Source organism: Vicugna pacos, unplaced genomic scaffold (assembly GCF_048564905.1).
Source record: "Vicugna pacos unplaced genomic scaffold, VicPac4 scaffold_20, whole genome shotgun sequence".
NCBI classification, from domain to species: Eukaryota; Metazoa; Chordata; class Mammalia; order Artiodactyla; family Camelidae; genus Vicugna; species Vicugna pacos.
Genome location: NW_027328741.1, coordinates 41323158 through 41341479, shown reverse-complemented (window position 1 = coordinate 41341479; position 18322 = coordinate 41323158). Strand labels below are relative to the sequence as shown.

Sequence of the window (18322 nt, the reverse complement as noted above, 5' to 3'; positions counted from 1 at the left end):
AAAAAAATCAGACTCGGGGGGGAATAAATTTCTGGTGACTGAAGATTTTTTAAAATTTTAATTATACAGCAAAAGACATCATACAAATTTTACTACTTCAGAAATCTAAAGGACAGCTTCTACTGTTAAAACTAATGCATGTACGTACACAAACACACGTGCAGACACACTGACTCTGCTCCACATACTTCCCTACACACAAACGTACATGGACTCATGTATCACACACACACCTACCATACACACAACCACACACGTCCTCAGACGCACACACAAACATAGCATACTCACAACCACATACATCCCCAGGCGCAAGCGCTCACAGCCACACACACACTCACAGTCATGTACCACACAATTCCTCAGGAGCGTATGTGAGCACACACACGTCATACACACCTTTGGCGTTATTCTAAATCAATTTACAATTGAGGGTCTCAGTGTCCATCGTTTTATCCGCTCAGAAGATCCTGTCTTCGGGGAGTGAAGCAGGAGCCCCTCCTCTCTGGAGATGGTCTTTACCACTTATAGTCTCAGTAAAGCCAACATAACTGCTCTGGACCTTTGGAAGTGCAGTTCCAGAGCATACCTGGGAGCTCACATCATATATATCTAAACATTTTAATTGCAGGAGGTTGTAAGTTCCTGCCTTTACAAATATACATTCATTGTAAGGGGAAAACCAGGTTCAAAATTAGAATTCCCAGACCCCGGGGAGTCCTGCAAAGAAAGTGAGCGTGCGGGGAGAGCTGATTCTCAGTCTCTGATCACTAGCCTGACCCTTTTCTTCCCAATGCTGGGTCCATCCCTTGCCACAAGGGGCCTTGGATGTGCACAGGGGGACACTCAGATTTCACGTCAGGGCTCTGCATATACCCTCCATGCAAACAGCTGCCCTTTGGCCTCTCTGTGGGTCCTGGGAATTTGAACTCCAGGGAGAGCCGGTGCAGGCACTACAAATGGGTCAGGGGCTGCTGAGACGGGGCAATCGGGGTCCTGGGTTTCTAGAGCACGGGATGGAGCCAATGACCATGTCCCATTGGCCCTGCTGACTCCACCCGATGGAGGGCACGGCCAGAGGAAGTGTCAGGGCCAGGGGGACCCTCTGCAGTGCAGGACCCAGGGTAGAGGGCCCCCTTGCCGGGGTCTAAGGAGAGAAGCCCTAAGGAAAGGTCTGAGGAGGCTGTAAGGTATCCAAATTCCCATTAATTAAAAAGAAAAGCTTACCACAGGCGTGCGAGGGAAGGGTTTTGTTATAACAAGGGAAGGCACTTGCCAAGGTCTGGCCATAGAGGGCTGGTGGGTTTGCCAGGTTGATGAGGAACTGAGAGGCCGTTAGCCTCCCCTGGGTCTAAACACTGCCTGAATTCCTCCAGGTGACACTTAAATGCAGTGAGACTTGGAACCCTCTCAAGTTGTTAAAATATTCATGGTGAGCCAGTCAACTCTCTCCTCATTTTTGGCTATGAAAGCACGATAAACACAGGTGGGAATCTCCTCAGCCTGTTGGTTGGTTCATTGTTCATCTGGCCCCCCCTTATTGTAGGAGCCTTTATCACATCACCCAGGGCTGACCCATCTCAGGATTACAGCTGATTTTCCGCAGGTGGCATCACTTGCTTTTGACACGAAGGAGGCATGTTAGCCACCTCCCAAACACTGAGGCTTCTCCTGGGAGGAGCCTGCAGACACCCAGTCCAGCCTCTGCACAATGATACTCCTCAGTGTCACTCCCAGCTTGCTGCCCTGGTCTCTAACTCTGGCCAGAACCTCGCTGGATTGTCAGTAAATGTCACCCATTACACCATGTCTAAGCTTGGGGTCCAGATGTGACCATGGTTCTTATTTTCTTTCCATCGATGGATTGTTTGATCTTCGTGTAATCGTGTCGGCAGGAAGGCCAGTACCGCCCTCTTGAGGCCTCCCTGAGCCGCCTCTGTCTATAACTGTCCTAGCGCCCCAGGGGATCGGGTCTGAAGCCTGGCATTCAGACACGAGGATGACAGCTGGAGAGACAGTAATCCACTCCTGCTGTGGCTTCTGCTGAGGTTCGATGTGGCCATGAAAACGGATCCCACAGGCCCTGACTTCACTTTACTCGCTGCAGGGATGCTCCCTCACTGCCGCGTTCCCCCCAGAGACCGAGGGCTTTCTGCTTGTTCCCGAAGGCCCCACCACTGAGGCGGCACTGGGTCCAGTGGAATGTCCAGCCTGGTTCTCCGCCAGCCCTTAGGGCTTTCGTGGGGCCTGGAATATCAACTACCCTCCCCTTAGGGGCCAGTTTGTCCTTTCCAGCCAACAGACCTAGGTCATAAGCACTTTAACTCACCTGAAGGTGTTTTTCTCACTTCAGGTGCAGTGAGGACTGGGTTTCTTCACACTTCAAGTGCCCCCGGTCTGGATGCAGACAGTCTGGTTCTCCCCCCAGGCCTGCAGGTCCCGGCCACACCTGCTGCTGGTCACTGAGTCTGTGCTGTGTTCTCTTCCGGGACAAAAGGTGCACTCTGCCCCCACCCCGCCCCACCAGCGGTGGCAGAGGCGGCAGACAGGCAGGTGAGCTGGGGCATGAGACCTTGCCCGCAAATCAGTGCCCCAGAGGCCGCTGGTGACTAGAGGGACCCCGGGGCAGAAGGCAGCATGGGAAGGGTGGAGGAGGAAGGTTCAGGATAAGGAGATGAAAGGGGGAACTGATAGCACTGTGAGGACCTCGACCATAAAAGGGAAGAGAAAAGACAGTGACAGCTGGAGCGGTGTCGGCGTTAAAAGTTGCAGGCTATTTTTTTATATTTTACTAATTACCAATATAATTGACAGATTTCTTATTTTATTAAAGATAATGTGCCATGTCGTATAACAGGATATAGTATGTTATTATTTATTAAATAACACATAATAGAAGATATACTAGCATATTATGTTCTGTTTATTTATCAGATTGTATATAATACATATATAGGTGTTTTTATACATAATATATAATTCATGCATCTATATAATATATAACCCATAATAAATAATGTAAGATTATGATTAATATATAACAAGATTACATAACAATAATGATGTAATTTTACCCATTGTATATCTTGGTTCATGACACATTCTCATCTTAGTTGTCTGTCAGAGATATTTACGTATTAAAATTAATATTATAAGACACAGTTATGAACATATTACCCAGCATCATAACAGGAATATTGACAGTGACATACTGTGTCCTCTTTCCCTATCCTGCTCTTGGCCTCTTCTCAGAGGAAGTAACCAGCATCCTGAATCCTGGCTTACCCTTCTCTTATGTTATATTCAACACACACAATATTTAAGATCGGTTAAAACAAATGAACTGCAGGTACGTGCAACTAAATGGATGAATCATACACTCTATGTTAAATTGAAAAAGTAAGCCCTAGAAGGTAGCCTATAGTGTGCTATGCTTTTAACTTTGTAAATATATGTCAACTAAACTCACTAAATTAAGAACAACTACAGCTAGAGTCCAGGTGGGAGAGAGACAGATAAAAGGTAAAGTGAGCAGATTTGCTGCAGGTGAGCGAGTTCCTTTCCAGTAACATGTCATTCTCTCTGAAGCAGGAGGCAAGGCCATCTGCTGGGAGTCAGGGAAGAGACAGAGGGAAGCTTAGAGGTGTGCAGAGAGCAGAGAATGTTGACACCACTGAGTGATAAGTGGGGAAATGTGCTCACTAGAGAAATCCTGGAGGATTACAAGGCAGTGGCAACATGGTGGGCATTGATTTGTCATCTTAGAAATCTGTGCTGGGAGAGCCTGCTGCCTGCAGGCTCAGAACAAATAGAGCTGGGTGAACCGAGATAGAAGTCGTCCTGGTGAGGAACTGGAAAGATCAAGGGTCAAGGGGGTTTTGTTTGTCATAGAGTGCTGACTGTGGATGCAGAGATGGAAGTTGAGGAAGTGGAAGTAAGAGCAATGTGGACAGGCAGGAAAGTAGAGGAGTCAGTGCTTGATGCCCCAGTGAGGGTGAAGGAGGGCCAGGGGGGCTGGTGGAGAAGCAGCCGGATGGCTAGAGGTGGGCACTTAAAGGAGAGAGGCTGGAACTGGTATGGAGACACGCCCGGGTATGAGCCCGGGGGTAGGGTGAATGGGGGGTGGCTGGCTCAGGCTGACGGAGAGGAAGACCCTAAAATGACCATACTGGGTGGTGGAGGGAGAATCAACTTTGAAGTCTTGCTGGTAGGAGGTGAGGCAATACAGAGTTGGTGGTCCAGGTGCTCCTGACTGAGGCAGATGAGCAGGGAGGCCAGGGTGGCAGGCACTACTAGGAAAGGATTTGGGTTTTCTAGGTGCTCCCAAGAGAGGAGGAGCAGTGATCTGAAGGTGGAAAGTGAGCACAAGGAGGTCAATCCAGGCACCTGATCAAACAGGGGGGTGTGAGGGGGCAAAGCATCAACTCCAGAGATGGTGGCCCAGGAAGCAGGGGCCACAGGGGAAGTGAGGGGAAACTCAGAGAAGAGAGGGAGGAAAGGCTTCTGGGTGTAGGGGGAAGAGAGGCCCCAGGACAAAGGAGCACAGAGGCACCGTGATGAGGATGGACAGGCTCTATGGTGACACTGCAGGGGTGGCTGGATCTTTGTCCTGAGGGCTTAGTTTGGGGGGACTACTGACCTCATGAGGACCCCCCTCTCAGCAGCCTGGACAGAGGCTCTCGCTCCTGAGAGCTGTGTGGCCACCACTATTCCCGGAGGGGCTCTGCCTCCATCTTCTCTTATCAGACTTTCCTGCCCAGCCCCCGACCACCAGTGAGGGAGCCTGGGCCTCGCAGCTGCTTCCCATGGAGGGACACAGGCTCCTCGGAGAAGCAGGCTGATCTTACTTTTCTCCGTAACCTAGGGCCTAGCAAAGCGCCAGGCCAGGTGTGGGCCATGTAGGGGCTCAGGTACTTACCAAACTAACTCAAAGCAGTAGAATAGCAGAGTAGGAGGAAGTGACCACTGAGCTCACAGAGTTCACTGCCCACACCCCCATTCTACAGATGAGGAACCAGAGACAAAGCGGTGAAGTAGCCTTGGCCAAGGTCACACTGCTCTTAAATGCTGGCTGTGTTGGGCATGCCAAGTGATGAGCTGCAGTGAAGGGGCTGAGGGGGCTCTGGGGCCAGACAGCTTGAGTTCAAGTCCCATCTCTGCCATTTATTAGCAGTGTGATTAATGAATGTCCTTACCTTTAAAGTGGAATTCATACTGGTGCCAAATCATTGAATTGTCGTGAAAAGAGCGTTCCTGCAACAACAGGACAGAGTTCTCTAAGGGTTTGCTGTTGCTTTGTTTACTATTATTGTCACCAAGTGAACCCTGAAATGAAGAACAAAGGCAGCAAGAATTTTTATTTTAAAGGATTTTAAAATCCTCTGATGGATGTTTCATTTCACCTATTCAAGTTTGCATTTGACCCTTATTAAGGACTACACAATGGATGACTTTTGACGCAATCTTGCTTCATGTCTTTAATTCTCACTAACGACACAGGCTATTTAACAGGCAGCAGTTTCTTTTCCAGGAAGAGGGACAAAAGGCTAAAAATGACTCAGTGTCTCTCGGTCCCCAGTGAGTTGGTTCTGACCTGCCAACCCAGCTTTGGGGAAGTGCCCGCTCCCCCTGGGTTCGCTGAGCTGCCCCGCAGCCTCCAAGGGGCACTATATCCCCACACGAATCCAGTCTCTTGGTTCCTATCTTTGCTTCAGATCCCTCAAGGACTGCCCATGACCCAGGGCCCCATCTGCCCCACCAACCTTGGCTGCTGGACTCCAGGACACTATCCTGGGTCTCAACCATCCTCTGTTCCTATGACAGTCCCACTATTCTACATTTTGTCCTTCATGTGTGGGCTCCTGTGGCTTGCCACACAGCAGGGGTCTCCCCGTCCTCCACCTTGGGTAACTGCATTTTCCTGCATGGTGCCTAGCGAACCCGTGTGGAGGCAGGAAGAACACAGAACAACAAGTGCTCAGAGGGGCTGCCTTTCCCACTGCAAGGGCCCTAGAGAGCTTTCTCCCAGCTGGTTATTCACAGGCACTGAAGCTGTGGAATCTCGATCTCACCAATTTAAAGGGCATCATCACTAATTACAAAAGCAATCATTTCTTCAGAAGCAAAAGGAGAAAAGACTTTGTGTTCCCCACCTCCAACTTTTTTCCTCCACCTTCAGATGTTCCTCATCTCCGGGCAAGGGTAGAAAGCAACTCACAGAATATTATTTTTGAATGTTTTTTCCCACTTTGAAGATTGCTTTCCCAGTACCGATGAAGGCTAGAATGGTTTAGCTTTCCAGGACTGAGTATTCAGAGTCTTGGGGGGGGAGGTGAGATAACTCAGCAATATTGAACCTAACAGAGACATTAAAGGTTCTATTCTAACCAGAAAGGAAGCAGGACGCTATAGAAACAGGAAAACCATAATTGGAAATGCAGTAACGATTTACAAGAGAATAAACTTAAAGATGTAAAAATGAAAAAGGACATCAAAATAAAAAAATGTGGGAATGGGAGAGGGGAGCAAGAAAATATAAATTTTTTTCTTTTTTTTTTTCTTCGTTATTCTTAGGATGTGTTGGAGACTACGTGATTATTAGTCTAAAGGAAATAGATATAGTAATGGATTGATATATTTGAAGAATAAGGTAACCACAAATCAAAAGCATACAATAGAGTCGCAAAAAAACCAAAAAGAAACACTCAAAATGGCTTAAAGACTTAAATATTAGACAAGACACTATAAACTTCTAACAAGAAAACATAGGCAAAACACTATTTGACATACATCTCAGGAATGTTTCCCTAGGGCAAACTAAGCAACCCAAGCAACAGAAATAAAAGCCAAAATAAATAAATGAGACATAATTAAACTTATAAACTTTTGCACAGCAATAGAAACCATAAGTAAAACAAAAAGACAACCTATGGAGTGGGAGAAAATATTTGCAAAACATGAGACTGACCATGGCTTAATTTCTAGACTATATAAATAGTTCATACAACTTAATGAGAAAAAAATAAACAACCAAATCCAAAAATGGGCAGAAAAACTAAACAAGCAATTCTCCAATGAAGACACACAAATGGCCAATAGGCATATAAAAAAATGCTCAATATCGCTCAATTATCAGAGAAATGCAGCTCAAAACTACAATGTTATCGTCTCACAACAGTCTGAATGGCCATCATTGAAAAGTCCACAAACCATTAATGCTGGAGAGGCTGTGAAGAAAAGGAAACTCTCCTACATTGTTGGTGGGAATGTAGTTTGGTGCAGCCACTGTGAAGAACAGTATGGAGATTCCTCAAAAGACAAACAAAACAAAACAAAACAAAAAAACCTTATCACCTAATCCAGCAATCCCACTCCTGGGCATATATCCAGAGGGAACCTTAATTCCAAAAGATACCTGCACCGCAATGTCCACAGGAGCACTGTTTACAATGGCCAAGACATAGAAGCAATCTAAACGTCCACTGACAGATGACTGGATAAAGATGTGGTATTTAGATATAACAGAATATTACTCAGTCATAACAAAGAAGGAAATAAGGCCATTTACAGCATCTTGAATGGAACTGGAGATCATCTCAATAAGTGAAATAAGTCATACAAAGACAAGTATCATATGATATCATTTATATGTGGAATTTTTAAAAAATGTTGCAAATGAACTTATTTATAAAACAAAAACAGACTCACAGACTTATAAACAAAACTTAGGAGTTTGGGATCAACAGATAAAAATTACTATATGAAAAACAGACAAACGACAAGGATTCACTGTAGAACACAGGGAACAGTATTCAGTATCTTGCAACCTATAATGGAAAAGAACCTGAAAAAGAATAGGCTATGTATATGTACAACTGAATCACTATGCTGTATACCTGAAACTAACAAAACAGCTGTATATCTGAAACTAACAAAACAGTGTAAATCAAACACATTTCAACTTAAAAAAATTGATAAGCTCTAAATAACTTTATTCGGAGAAAATCTTGAACTCTTCCTTCTTAAAAAACTTAAAATGGGTAACTTGAGCAGGACCAAATTATACTGGATGGGCAGTTACATATCTTCTCTAGCACGGGTCCGTTGCTACACACACACATTGTGTTTGCCTACAGGTAAGAACAGCCCTGAGTGCACAGGGAGTGAGTCCTTCTGGGACAAGGCCTCAGTGGCAGTGGCCTCCTTGTCACTGCTCCATCTCACCAGGAGGCCAGGGTTTTGACAGGTGAGGGGACATAGAGCTCATACATTTCAAATTGATTTCCCGAAAATACTATGGAAAAACCAAATTCACCTGCAGTGTGGGAAACATGAGCAGGGCCCCTAAGCAGACAGACAAGCCCAAAGTAAGATGGCCCGATGTTCAGATCAGAACCAGGACAACGACAACCTGGCCCCAGTTAAATGACCACCACCTCACCTGCAATGAACTGCTCGTATTCAATGTCAGGGATGTTTCTATTGAGACTTGGGAGGTCAAAGGAGTCGGACCAGGGAATCCAGACCTCGTTGATGTCGGGGCTCTGCCAGTGGTAGAGGTGGCCCCAAGGGGATAGCACCAGTACCGGCTCCTCCATCTTCAGCAGGGTCTTCAGGAGGAAGGCAATGTGGATGCAGACGTTCCTATGGAGGCTGATGCCCTCTGGAGGGTTCAAGTCACACAGAAGGTACCTGGCAGGGAGCAAAGGAGAGCGGGTCTTCAGGGCCAGGCCTCTGCACAGGAATCCTGGCTTAGATAGAACAGATACAACGGGAATCCCTGCATAGCCCATGGCCTAGACTCCAGAAACATTCAGCAGCTTCTGGTTTATAAAGTGGAGGCACTGCCCACCCATCTCCATGTGGTCAATTACTTCAAGTCCGGGAACAGTTGCGGAAGAAATCTTGGTGTCTGTCTAACACCACTAAGCACCTGACTAGCACCTGAGCACCCGTTCCCCAGGGGCTCTCAAACTTCTTGTTCTACAGAACCGTATACAATCTTAACAATTACTGAGAACTCCAAAAGGCTGTCATTTATGTGAGTTAAATCTATCAATATTTCCTGTGTTATAAGTTGAATAAGAAGTTAGAAAAAGTGTATGAATTCACTTAAAAATATTAACAATCTACTGTATGTTACCATTAATACTCTTAAACTAAATTTAATTCTATTTTTCAAAACAAAAATCATTAGTGAGAAGAATAGCAGTGATTTTAATTTCTGCAAATCTCTTATGGACTGGTGAGAGCTGAATTCTCCTATCTGCCACTGCATTCCCTGTTTTGTGATATCACAGGCCAGGGTTTCCCTGCAAAACCCCACAGGAACTCGGGAGAGCAAGAGTATGCAAAAGGCAGGTGACATCCCGGCGTTTCTTTGAAAATGGTCTTGCACCTCAGTGGCCTTGGATACACTTTGATAACTGCTGCCCTATCCTAGGCGAGACTCTTCTACACTAGAGCCAGGCAAGGGTCCTGGATTCTGTAATTAGTTACGGCCACCACAACCCTCCCTTCTCTGTGTGTTTCTCACAACCTCCATTACTGCAGATGAGGATGTAATCCTCAGCCGGGGCCTCTAATCCCAGAAGACTGCTAAATTCAAGAGAGAGCGTCCAATCTGCCATCCCTACATCCCGCACAGTTTGAGTCAAGCCCTAGATAACTGCTTACCGGCACTGACCCTAGTCTTACTCCTGAGGTTGACAGAAGGAATCAAGATCTGGATGGGACTGAAATTTCCCTGCAGATAAACAAGGCTGATAAACAACCCCATTCCAACATCTGATTCTGGGGCTCTTCAAAACCCGGGTAAGGCCCCGCTTCATCTAAGATGGGTCCTCCGCCTGCCCTTCCCGGGGGGTTCTGGGAGGCCACGGCCACCAAGGGCGACCCAGACTTGCGGCCCTAGCCCCAGGGCCTGATGGGGAGGAAAGCTTGAGGCTGTGCCCAAGCCCTGCCCCGCCCCGCCCCAACACACTCCCAGGCACCACAGCCCTCCCCGGCCAACACCCCTACCCCGATCCCATCCCGGTTCATGTCCACCTGCCCCGCTGACGGCGCGGAAGTACGTTTACCGTCTGTGGGACGCCGCCCCAGACAGGATGTCGGCCGCCGACTGACCAGGCCAGAACTAGTCGCCAGGCCAAGCAAGCCGCCATCCCCAGCAGCAAATGCCGCCATGGGTCCCAGGCAGTTACACACTTCCGGAGCCCGCTCCCCGCCCCAGAAGCGCACGCTGGCCCGCGCGGCGCGCGGTGCCTGTAACCATGGTAACGCCGCGGGGCCCTCCCCTAGCGCTTGCGTCGTGCATCCTCCCGAGTCTAGATGTGTGAGGGCAGAACTTGCGGAGCCAATGGGAGCCAGGGCGCGGCCAGGACGGGGGTGGGGGGAGGCTTTTGGAATAGCTGGGCGGGGCCGTGGAGGGCGTGGCTGCGCGGAAGTCGTGACCTGCAGGTGTCGCCACCCGGAGGCTGGGGCGGTGCTACCACCAGTGGGCGGGGCAGAGGGGCAGCTAGGCAGCGGGGCAGCGAGGCAGCGGGGCGGGGGCACCCTCACATGTCCCTGTGTGGAGATCAGCCGGGGCTCCGCGGCCTCCGATTGCACTGGACGTGGACCCAGGCTACCGGTGGGCGAGAGAGAGGGCTGAGCCCAGGCACGCACGGCTGGCCAGGTAGGGCACCTGAAATGCAGATCCGCCAGGCCCGCTGCCGGCCTTGAATACGCGCTGCTAGGCAGTTTCCAAGAAGAAGGGATCTGTCATAAGATGGGAGGTAGGGCTGGGGTGCCAGATGCCGGGTTGTGTGCAGTCTCAAAGGAGAGCCATGGTGAGAGGGAGCAGAGCAGCCCCTGTGTTGGCGGGGCTGTTTGGGGTATAGGTTGGGGGTGGTGTGTGCCTTGCTCTATGGTCCCCCAAGAACCCTCATTCCAGAGCAAAGTGCTCTTCTCCCCCCGCCCCTCACTGCACTCCCTGCCTTCCCCAGCACCACCTGGGGTGTGGTCATGTCGGGGAAGGGATTGCCCAGGGAAGGGGCTCATTCAGGGGCAGGGGCAGGGGCCACTCAGCAGGGATGCTGGAACTGACTGCAATGAGGTGCTTCAGAACTCCCCTGGGATGGGTTTCTAACTAGTGGGATGGAAGGGCCTCTCCTTCCTGGGGTGCAGTTGGGGGAACTAGATCCATCATGAATGTCAGCCCTGAAAATGGAGGTTGCGCTACATCCATTCCTAGAACGAAAAATCAGGCCTCTCCAGCCAAGGTGACTCAGAAAGTCATTCAGCAATGTTCGGGGTCCCCAGTTTAGGCTTTCAATTAGAGCTGAGCAGCTCAGGAGGCCAGATCCCTGTCCGTGGCTCCAGGAGCAGGCTTTCTGCTTGGGGACAAGATCCTCACAAACACCTGTGTCTTTGTGGGTCACTCCCCTCTGACAAGCTGGGAGGCAGGGTGCAGTTGTGAGAAATCGTGTTTCCATGAGTAGAGGACCACCAAGTGGTGGGGGCACAGGAGACAGTGAGAAAAATTCCCACAGCCTTTCTGGAATCAAAAAACTGGCAAAGGTGAAAAAGTGTATAATTTGTTTTATTGAACAGGCTGCTTATGTACGTTTGGAGGGCCAGGTTCAAGGACTCTGCACCCCTCCAGGACAATACCCTCAAGGGAAGAACAGACAGAGTAGGAGGAGATGTGGGGTTTCTCCCAGGAATGAGGCAGAACAGGGATTTCTGCAGATATGCAAGGAGACCCCGACCACTGAGCACGGGGTTACAAACTCACGTGACCCCTGTCGTGTGTGGCTTGGGCTCTGGGTCTGGCCTGATCATGTATTCTTCCAGCTGAGTTCCAGAAACTCAGAGGGTAAATTTAGAGGGGCTGCGCTTGGAACTCGGTGTGGAGACGGAGGGTCCTTTACCCTGAGTCTCCTCAGCCTAATCACTGTAGCTGAGTTCCAACACCACCCAGGCCCCCAGGGTGGCCGTGGAGGGAGAGCAAGCCTGGCAGGTGACCCAGGGGTCCCACTGCTGTGCCCCTCCCTTATCTTTGTTCCCTATCACCCCGGAAGGTGCGATTGTCTCATGTCATGGTGACAAGCCTTCTCTCTTCTCTGTCAGATGGGGTCCCCATCCCTGCTCAGTCTTCTCTCTGCATGGATGCTGAAGGACCAGGCTCACTTGAATTTCTGAGCTTGAGCAGTAAGGTGGAAACAAAGAAACCAATGGAAACAAAGAAACAAGTGATTGTGGCAAAGCTCCCCACCACAGAGAAGCTGCCCTGAGTGGAAGGGAGGGTGTGGGCATACCCATTTGTTTCCTGTCTCCCAGTGCTCTTTGCTTTCTTATTGCAGACCTGCATGGTTACAACAAAATAATCTGCAAAACTGAAAATATTTACTCTCTGACTTTTACAGAAAAGGCTGACCAGCCTCTGGTTCCCGTACCGGTCAAGTGATTGGAGTATCTTTCTAGTTTGGAAACATCTAGGCAGGCCCAGGTTTGCAAAATCCTTTAAGAGTAGTTGCGGAGTTTTGCTTCTAAACATTTTGACGGCTGTACACTTCTGAGCTGAGGTTGTGCTGTGTAATTCTGAGCCGGGATTTTCTCAAACTGTTTCTCATTTCTTATACCGGACACCCCTAAATTCCAAGGGGAATGGGATGTTAAGGAAGCCATGGAGTTTAGGAAAAAGATACAGATTTCATTTCCATATAAGCATCGATGTATCTCCATCCTAGGCAGTATCGGTTCTGTAAGATTGATAGGGGAACTAAATAGCAGCCAAATTTATAGAAAATAGTGGGTCATTGGGTACACAAGTTCTTCTTTTCAACATTTTGGTAATGTTTGCAGTTTAAGATGACCATTCCTGAGAAACAGGCAGCCACTTAGAATGAAATTGTATTTTCCCTGAACCATACTCAATTTTTATTTCATAAACAGCAGGAAGGGCAATCACACCTCCAACACTTGGGGACCTCAAAGATAAAATGTAACTTTCTGAGAGCACACTCCCCTCGTCTCCCCTTGCTCTTTTCACTGTCCCATTGTCCCTGAAGGCTCTTTCGTATCTTCTGCTCATGACTCCAGTAACTTCCTCCTCTTTCCTCAGCTGGTAAGTTTACTTTTCTTCTTTGACCAAGCAAACTGAAGCCAACAGAAGAGAAATTTCACCAGCAACTCCCAGCACATCCGCTCGCCTTCTGATGTCTGTAACCTCACTCTCGCTGCCCCACCTCTTATTACAGGTGACATCGAAAGCCAGAGCATTCAAAAGTCGCCAGGGGGGCCATCCATCCAATCTTCTCTGGGCTGTCACTCCCACATCCATCCTCTCTGTCACTACCTGATCTATTTTTTTCTCCTGCTAGTTGTCTCCTATCAGTATATAAAAGTCCATCCTCTTAAAAGGAACAAACATCACTCCTTGACTCTAATTCGCCCCACCAATTGCAATCCTATGTCTTTGCAGCAAATCTTTTATGAGTAGTTTAAACTCACTCTCTGCATATTCAGTTGAGCCATCCCCTTTTGCACCCACTCTGGCTTTTCCCCTGATCCCTTGCTGTATGGAAACTGTTCTGTCAAGGCCATCAGTGACCCCACGTTGCTAAATATAGTGGTCAGTTTTTAGTCTTCATCATGCGTGGCCCTTTGGCAGCATTTGACCCAGCTCTTCCATCCTTCCTTCCCCGTGTTCCTGCTTTACTTAGCCTCCAGCCCATCACTCTGCTTTCAATCCACTGGCTGGTCTTTTGCCAACGTCTCCACTTTTTTCCAAACATTTACTACGAATGTGCCCAGGAGTTGGGTCCTGGGTCTCTCCACTATCTCTCTGCTATACTTTTGGTGGAAGCAACTAGATTTGGAAATTGACATGCCATCAATTTCTCGATTTGTTCAAAACTCCCTGATTGGCCCTTTTCATTTGGAACTCTCTCCCTGATACTCATATTATTTTTCTTTCATTCATCTTGCTTTCACATTCATACGTATGTTCTACTGTGTAAATTACTTTTCCAAATTTTAAATCAGTCCATAAATATCATGTAAAATGCTCAGATCTCTATTATTTCCACTAAGATGCTAATTCGACCATAGAAAATTTTTGCATTTCTGTATTTATGACAATAAAGTGAATAGTATTTCTACAAGCCTCACAGTTAAACAGTGTGTTTGTTTGGGGCTATTATGTAACATGAAATAATGATACATCAACATAGTCCTTTTTCATTTAATTTTATGTAACACCAAGATGAGGTTTTTGCACTGAAGACTGGTATTATTGAAATTTTACCTACGTTATGGACAGTCAGTTTCTGTGAAAGCCCTCATTTCTCCCCTTTTCTGATATATTTTCCATTTGGATATTATAACATATAACTTGGAATGAAATAAAATTACAATTTCATTCACATAATAAAATTAATACATTCAAATTATATATTTTAATGTTAAAAAGAAAGAAAAAAAACCCCAGACTCCTCTACCTATTAGGCATTTCTGTGGCAATATCTAATAGACTTCTTAACCATGACATTGAAGAACTGAGCTGATTCCAGCCCCTTTCCACCTGCTCAGCCCCATCTTGTCCCATCCCCTGTGGATGGAGAGGACATCCATCCCATTTTCCAGGTCCAGATGTTGGAACCATGTTCTTTCTCTCTCTTTCTCTTACACACACACACACACATACACACACACACAGCAAATCCAGCTTGTTAGAAAATTCTGGCTACTCTGTCTTCATTAACCACCTACTCCCTGTTCCCCACCCTCCTAGGAGCCACCTTCAGCCTCTTCCTGGACACCAAATAGCCTTCTTCTTCCATCTTTGCTTTTCTACAATCTCATCCACACAGAGTCAGAGGGAGCCTATAAAAGCATGTATTGAGGGGGTGGGTGTAGCTCAGTGATAGAGCACATGCTTAGCATGCATGAGATCCTTGGTTCAAACCACAGCACCTTCACTAAAATAAATAAATTACCCTCCACCCACAAAAAACCAAAACAAAAGCATAAATTGGACATCACCCATCCCATCAAAACTCACCAAAAGGGTCACCATTTCATTAGGAGCCAAAGTCGTCCCAAAGTCTTCGAGGACCCGGCGTGTTCTGCCTCTCCGTGCACACTCTTCCCGTCATTCTGGGGGCCTCTGGCTCCAGCTCTTCCTTATTCCTCCGGATCTATGCTGCTTCAAGTTCATTACTCTGTGAGATCTGCCAGGAATGCCTTATTCCCTCCTGCCTGCCTCGCACCCCACCACCATCACCTGAGTTTGCTCATACCACTCTTATTTTTCCCCAAGCTCTTGCTACCCCCAACATGCTGCCTGTTTCCTCTGCTAAAACTCTGAGACCCCAGTGATGGGGAGTCGTGTCTATTTTCTTGACTAATAAAGCCCAAGAGCCTTGGGATCGGGTCTAGTTACTAGATTCCCATATGTCGTAGGAGCTTATACAGATTTGCTGAATGAATGTAGAGGTCCTGGTCCAATCTGATGGAGCACTTGTGTGTCCTGCTGAAAGAATAACTCTCCTTTCCTCCTGAGGGGGGTGACCACTTCCTTGGTGATCAAAGGCAATATCTATTATCTTTATGCTGCTAACATTAGGCGGGGAGACTGGGGGATCGTCATTTATATTTTAAAATTTGATTCACTCTGCAGATTGTCTTCTGTCTATATACCCTTTTGAGAAACCATTTATGAGTGATCATTCTTCCATCAGATTGAACAGGATCCAGGGGGAAGTACCAAGCCTGTCCCATCGGTCATCCTGTGTGTCATGTCCTGTGACCCAGTGGATGCTCAGCACGTAAGTGAACCGACAGGAGTGAGTGAAGAGATGGGAGCATCTCATTATTTTTGTGGCTGCACTCTGTTCGATGCCTTGAGATTTGGGGGTTTAAAAGTGCGAAGGGGAGAGGCCAGGTCCTCTGTGCTCTTCCTGAGTGCCCTGGACTTACCCATTCCCCCAGCCCCCTCTGGGCAGCCAAGACCAGGAACTGGGCCACCAACGATTGTGTTGATCAATAATCCACCTCACCCAAAGTACGGGGGTATGAGCGGCCAGCACAACTGGTTGTAGACTCTGGAGTCAGGTCCTTGGAGGAATTCCTCACTGAACGATGTTTTGGACCTTTTATTTTTCTCTATAGCCTCCAGCTGAAGAAACAGATTACCTTAGATACATGAAAGGTGAGGACACATATTATCCCCATGGAGCCCAGGTGGGGATGGGAGTCTGCTGTTTGTACAGCCATTGGGCTCGTGTTGCTTTGGGCATCCCTGTGCCTGAACTCCTGCAGTACACTCGGTGGTAAGAACGGGGTGCCTGGCAGGGAGGGAAGCAGGTCGGGAGACTGCACAGCTGGGGAGACGTTAACTTGGGGTGAGCGGGAGCCGGCTGATGCATGGCATCTCGGTGCAGGGAACTCTCCACACTCAGAGAGGTTCCCACTCCCGCAGGGTCCCTTTGATCAGGGTGCTGGATTGTCAGCAAAGCAGGGTCCCTGTGAGGATCATGGTGCCTTCAGGCAGTGGGAAGTGAGGGGTCCAGTGTCACTTACATTAACTGTGCACCCGAAGCCAACCCCCGTATCTTTCAGCCTGTTTCCTAATCTGCATAACTGGAATGATGTTAACCATCCCGAAGGTTCGTTGATGGGCTGGGACACACTAGAAAGCCAGGAGCTGGAATTCCTCTGTCCCCTGATTGTTAACCTTCCTTGCCACTATTTGCTCTCACAAGCTCAGTCTCTCTGTCTCTCTCTCATTCACTTGTAATTTTCTCTCCTGCTCTGGTTTCATTTGATTCCCACCCTCCTCCCAATCCCCAGATGAGTGAAATTAATTTCTGTGTGTCAGTTCCAAATTCCCGGGAAAGATGCTCTGTCCCCTCTGGATTGGTTGTCCAAACAATCAGTTGCAGCCAGAGGAGTGAGTCCCTCTGTGACCAGTGGAGGGGTTCTGCCCAGCCCCCAGCCACCACTGTGGGAGCACATAGCTCTCCGAGGAGGAGGTACTGGCTGTGACTTGGTATCACTAAGTGTGAATTTATGTCTCCTCTTGCCCCACCTTCATCCTCCTAAACAAAGATGAAAATTAAACACTCTCGGGATTTGTGTCATGGAACACTCAGGGATCCATGGGGCTAAGAGGGCTGGATTCCCTGCTGAGTGTAAGGGGATACAGTGACTCCCCAACGAGAGCCTGTAAAGGGAACAAAACCGGCCCCACCGTACACTTAGGGCTCTGAGTCCACGTGACGTTGAGCCAGGCTTCTGACTACAGCTCAGAGGTCTGGTCCGACCAGGTTAGTCTTTGAAACCAACCAGCTTTGGATTCCTCAATCCCTCCCTGAGGTTTTACCTGAACCACAAGCTTCTGTATCTCTGAAGACAGATGATGAGGACCCTTCACGTAAGGCATTTGCACAGCCCTGTGCGGGAATTTGTGCTGCACGGTCTGCCCAGCGAGCTGACCGAAGTTGGTATTTTACTGATCTTAGAAATAATCTGGTTTCCTGATGCACTATTTCACTGAACAAGCAACAGAAGCCACCTCTGGCTGATAAAAGCAAAAAAGGGACTTAATGAAAAGATACTGGGAGGGTGCATGGAGTGGCCTGGACCAGAGCCGACCCGGGGGCCGTAAGAGATGTTGGGGAGCCACAGGCACCAGGCTGGGCAGGGTGCTACCGGGCCCCCTGCTGCCCCAGCAGGGACCCCCCCCTCCTCCTGACCCTCTACCTCACTGCAGGTTCTTGTCCCGGCAGGGCCAGGTCACACTGAAGCCACCAGCACCTCAATGGGGAGTTGGCCCCGTCTCAGCTGAGGGCATGCCCAGTGTGGGGAGGTGCCCAGTTAGAGGAAGGAGGGTCCCCTACTATTCCGAGTTAACATGCAAGTCAGTGCCCATCACTCAGGAGAGCCAGGCTGGTCAGACTTCATTGTGGTGACTAGGCCGTCTGAGTTCACTTATTACTTTTTAGGTTGGAAGGCCCAAGAGGGAGAAAAAGTGGAGGTACTAGTACTTATTTTATATTTCCCATGTACCAGGTGCGGTAAGCAAGCCACTTCAGACAAGGCCCAGAACAACCACATAAATAGTCCACGGAGCAAGTCGTGCAGTCAGGCCTCTGCAGCCCCGAAACCCGTGTCCTCATCAGTTCCGTAGTTACCAGTGGAAGTTGTAGGGATTTATGGGACTGTGTGCTCCTGTGGGGGCTGGGATGTGTGTGTTTAAATCCAAATCTTCAGAAACTCGGCTAGAAACACAGCCACTGACTTTCTGCATGGAGGCAGAGGAGGGGAGGCTTCCAGC

At 48.3% G+C, this 18322-nt stretch overlaps 2 protein-coding genes across 1 annotated transcript; one reads left to right on the top strand and one right to left on the bottom strand.

The window, feature by feature from the left end:
* The window catches only part of LOC140693988 (trafficking protein particle complex subunit 9-like), a 290787-nt gene that overhangs the window by 250426 nt on the left and 22039 nt on the right, over positions 1-18322 (top strand).
* On the bottom strand, positions 5196-10291 carry LOC140693995 (GDP-fucose protein O-fucosyltransferase 2-like). Its single transcript, XM_072957502.1, has 3 exons — positions 10048-10291; positions 8441-8691; positions 5196-5325 (listed from the first exon to the last, which is right to left on the bottom strand). Exons 1-3 carry the CDS (start codon positions 10161-10163, stop codon positions 5312-5314), a joined length of 381 nt encoding a protein of 126 aa, XP_072813603.1. The 5' UTR covers positions 10164-10291; the 3' UTR covers positions 5196-5311.

Coding starts and splice junctions, on each gene's coding strand:
- LOC140693995 (XM_072957502.1), bottom strand. CDS start 10,163: ATGGCGGCTTGCTTGGCCTGGCGACTAGTTCTGGCCTGGTCAGTCGGC. Junction 8,692..10,047: donor CCGCGCCGTCAGCGGGGCAG/GTGGACATGAAC, acceptor GCTCCCTGCCAG/GTACCTTCTGTGTGACTTGA.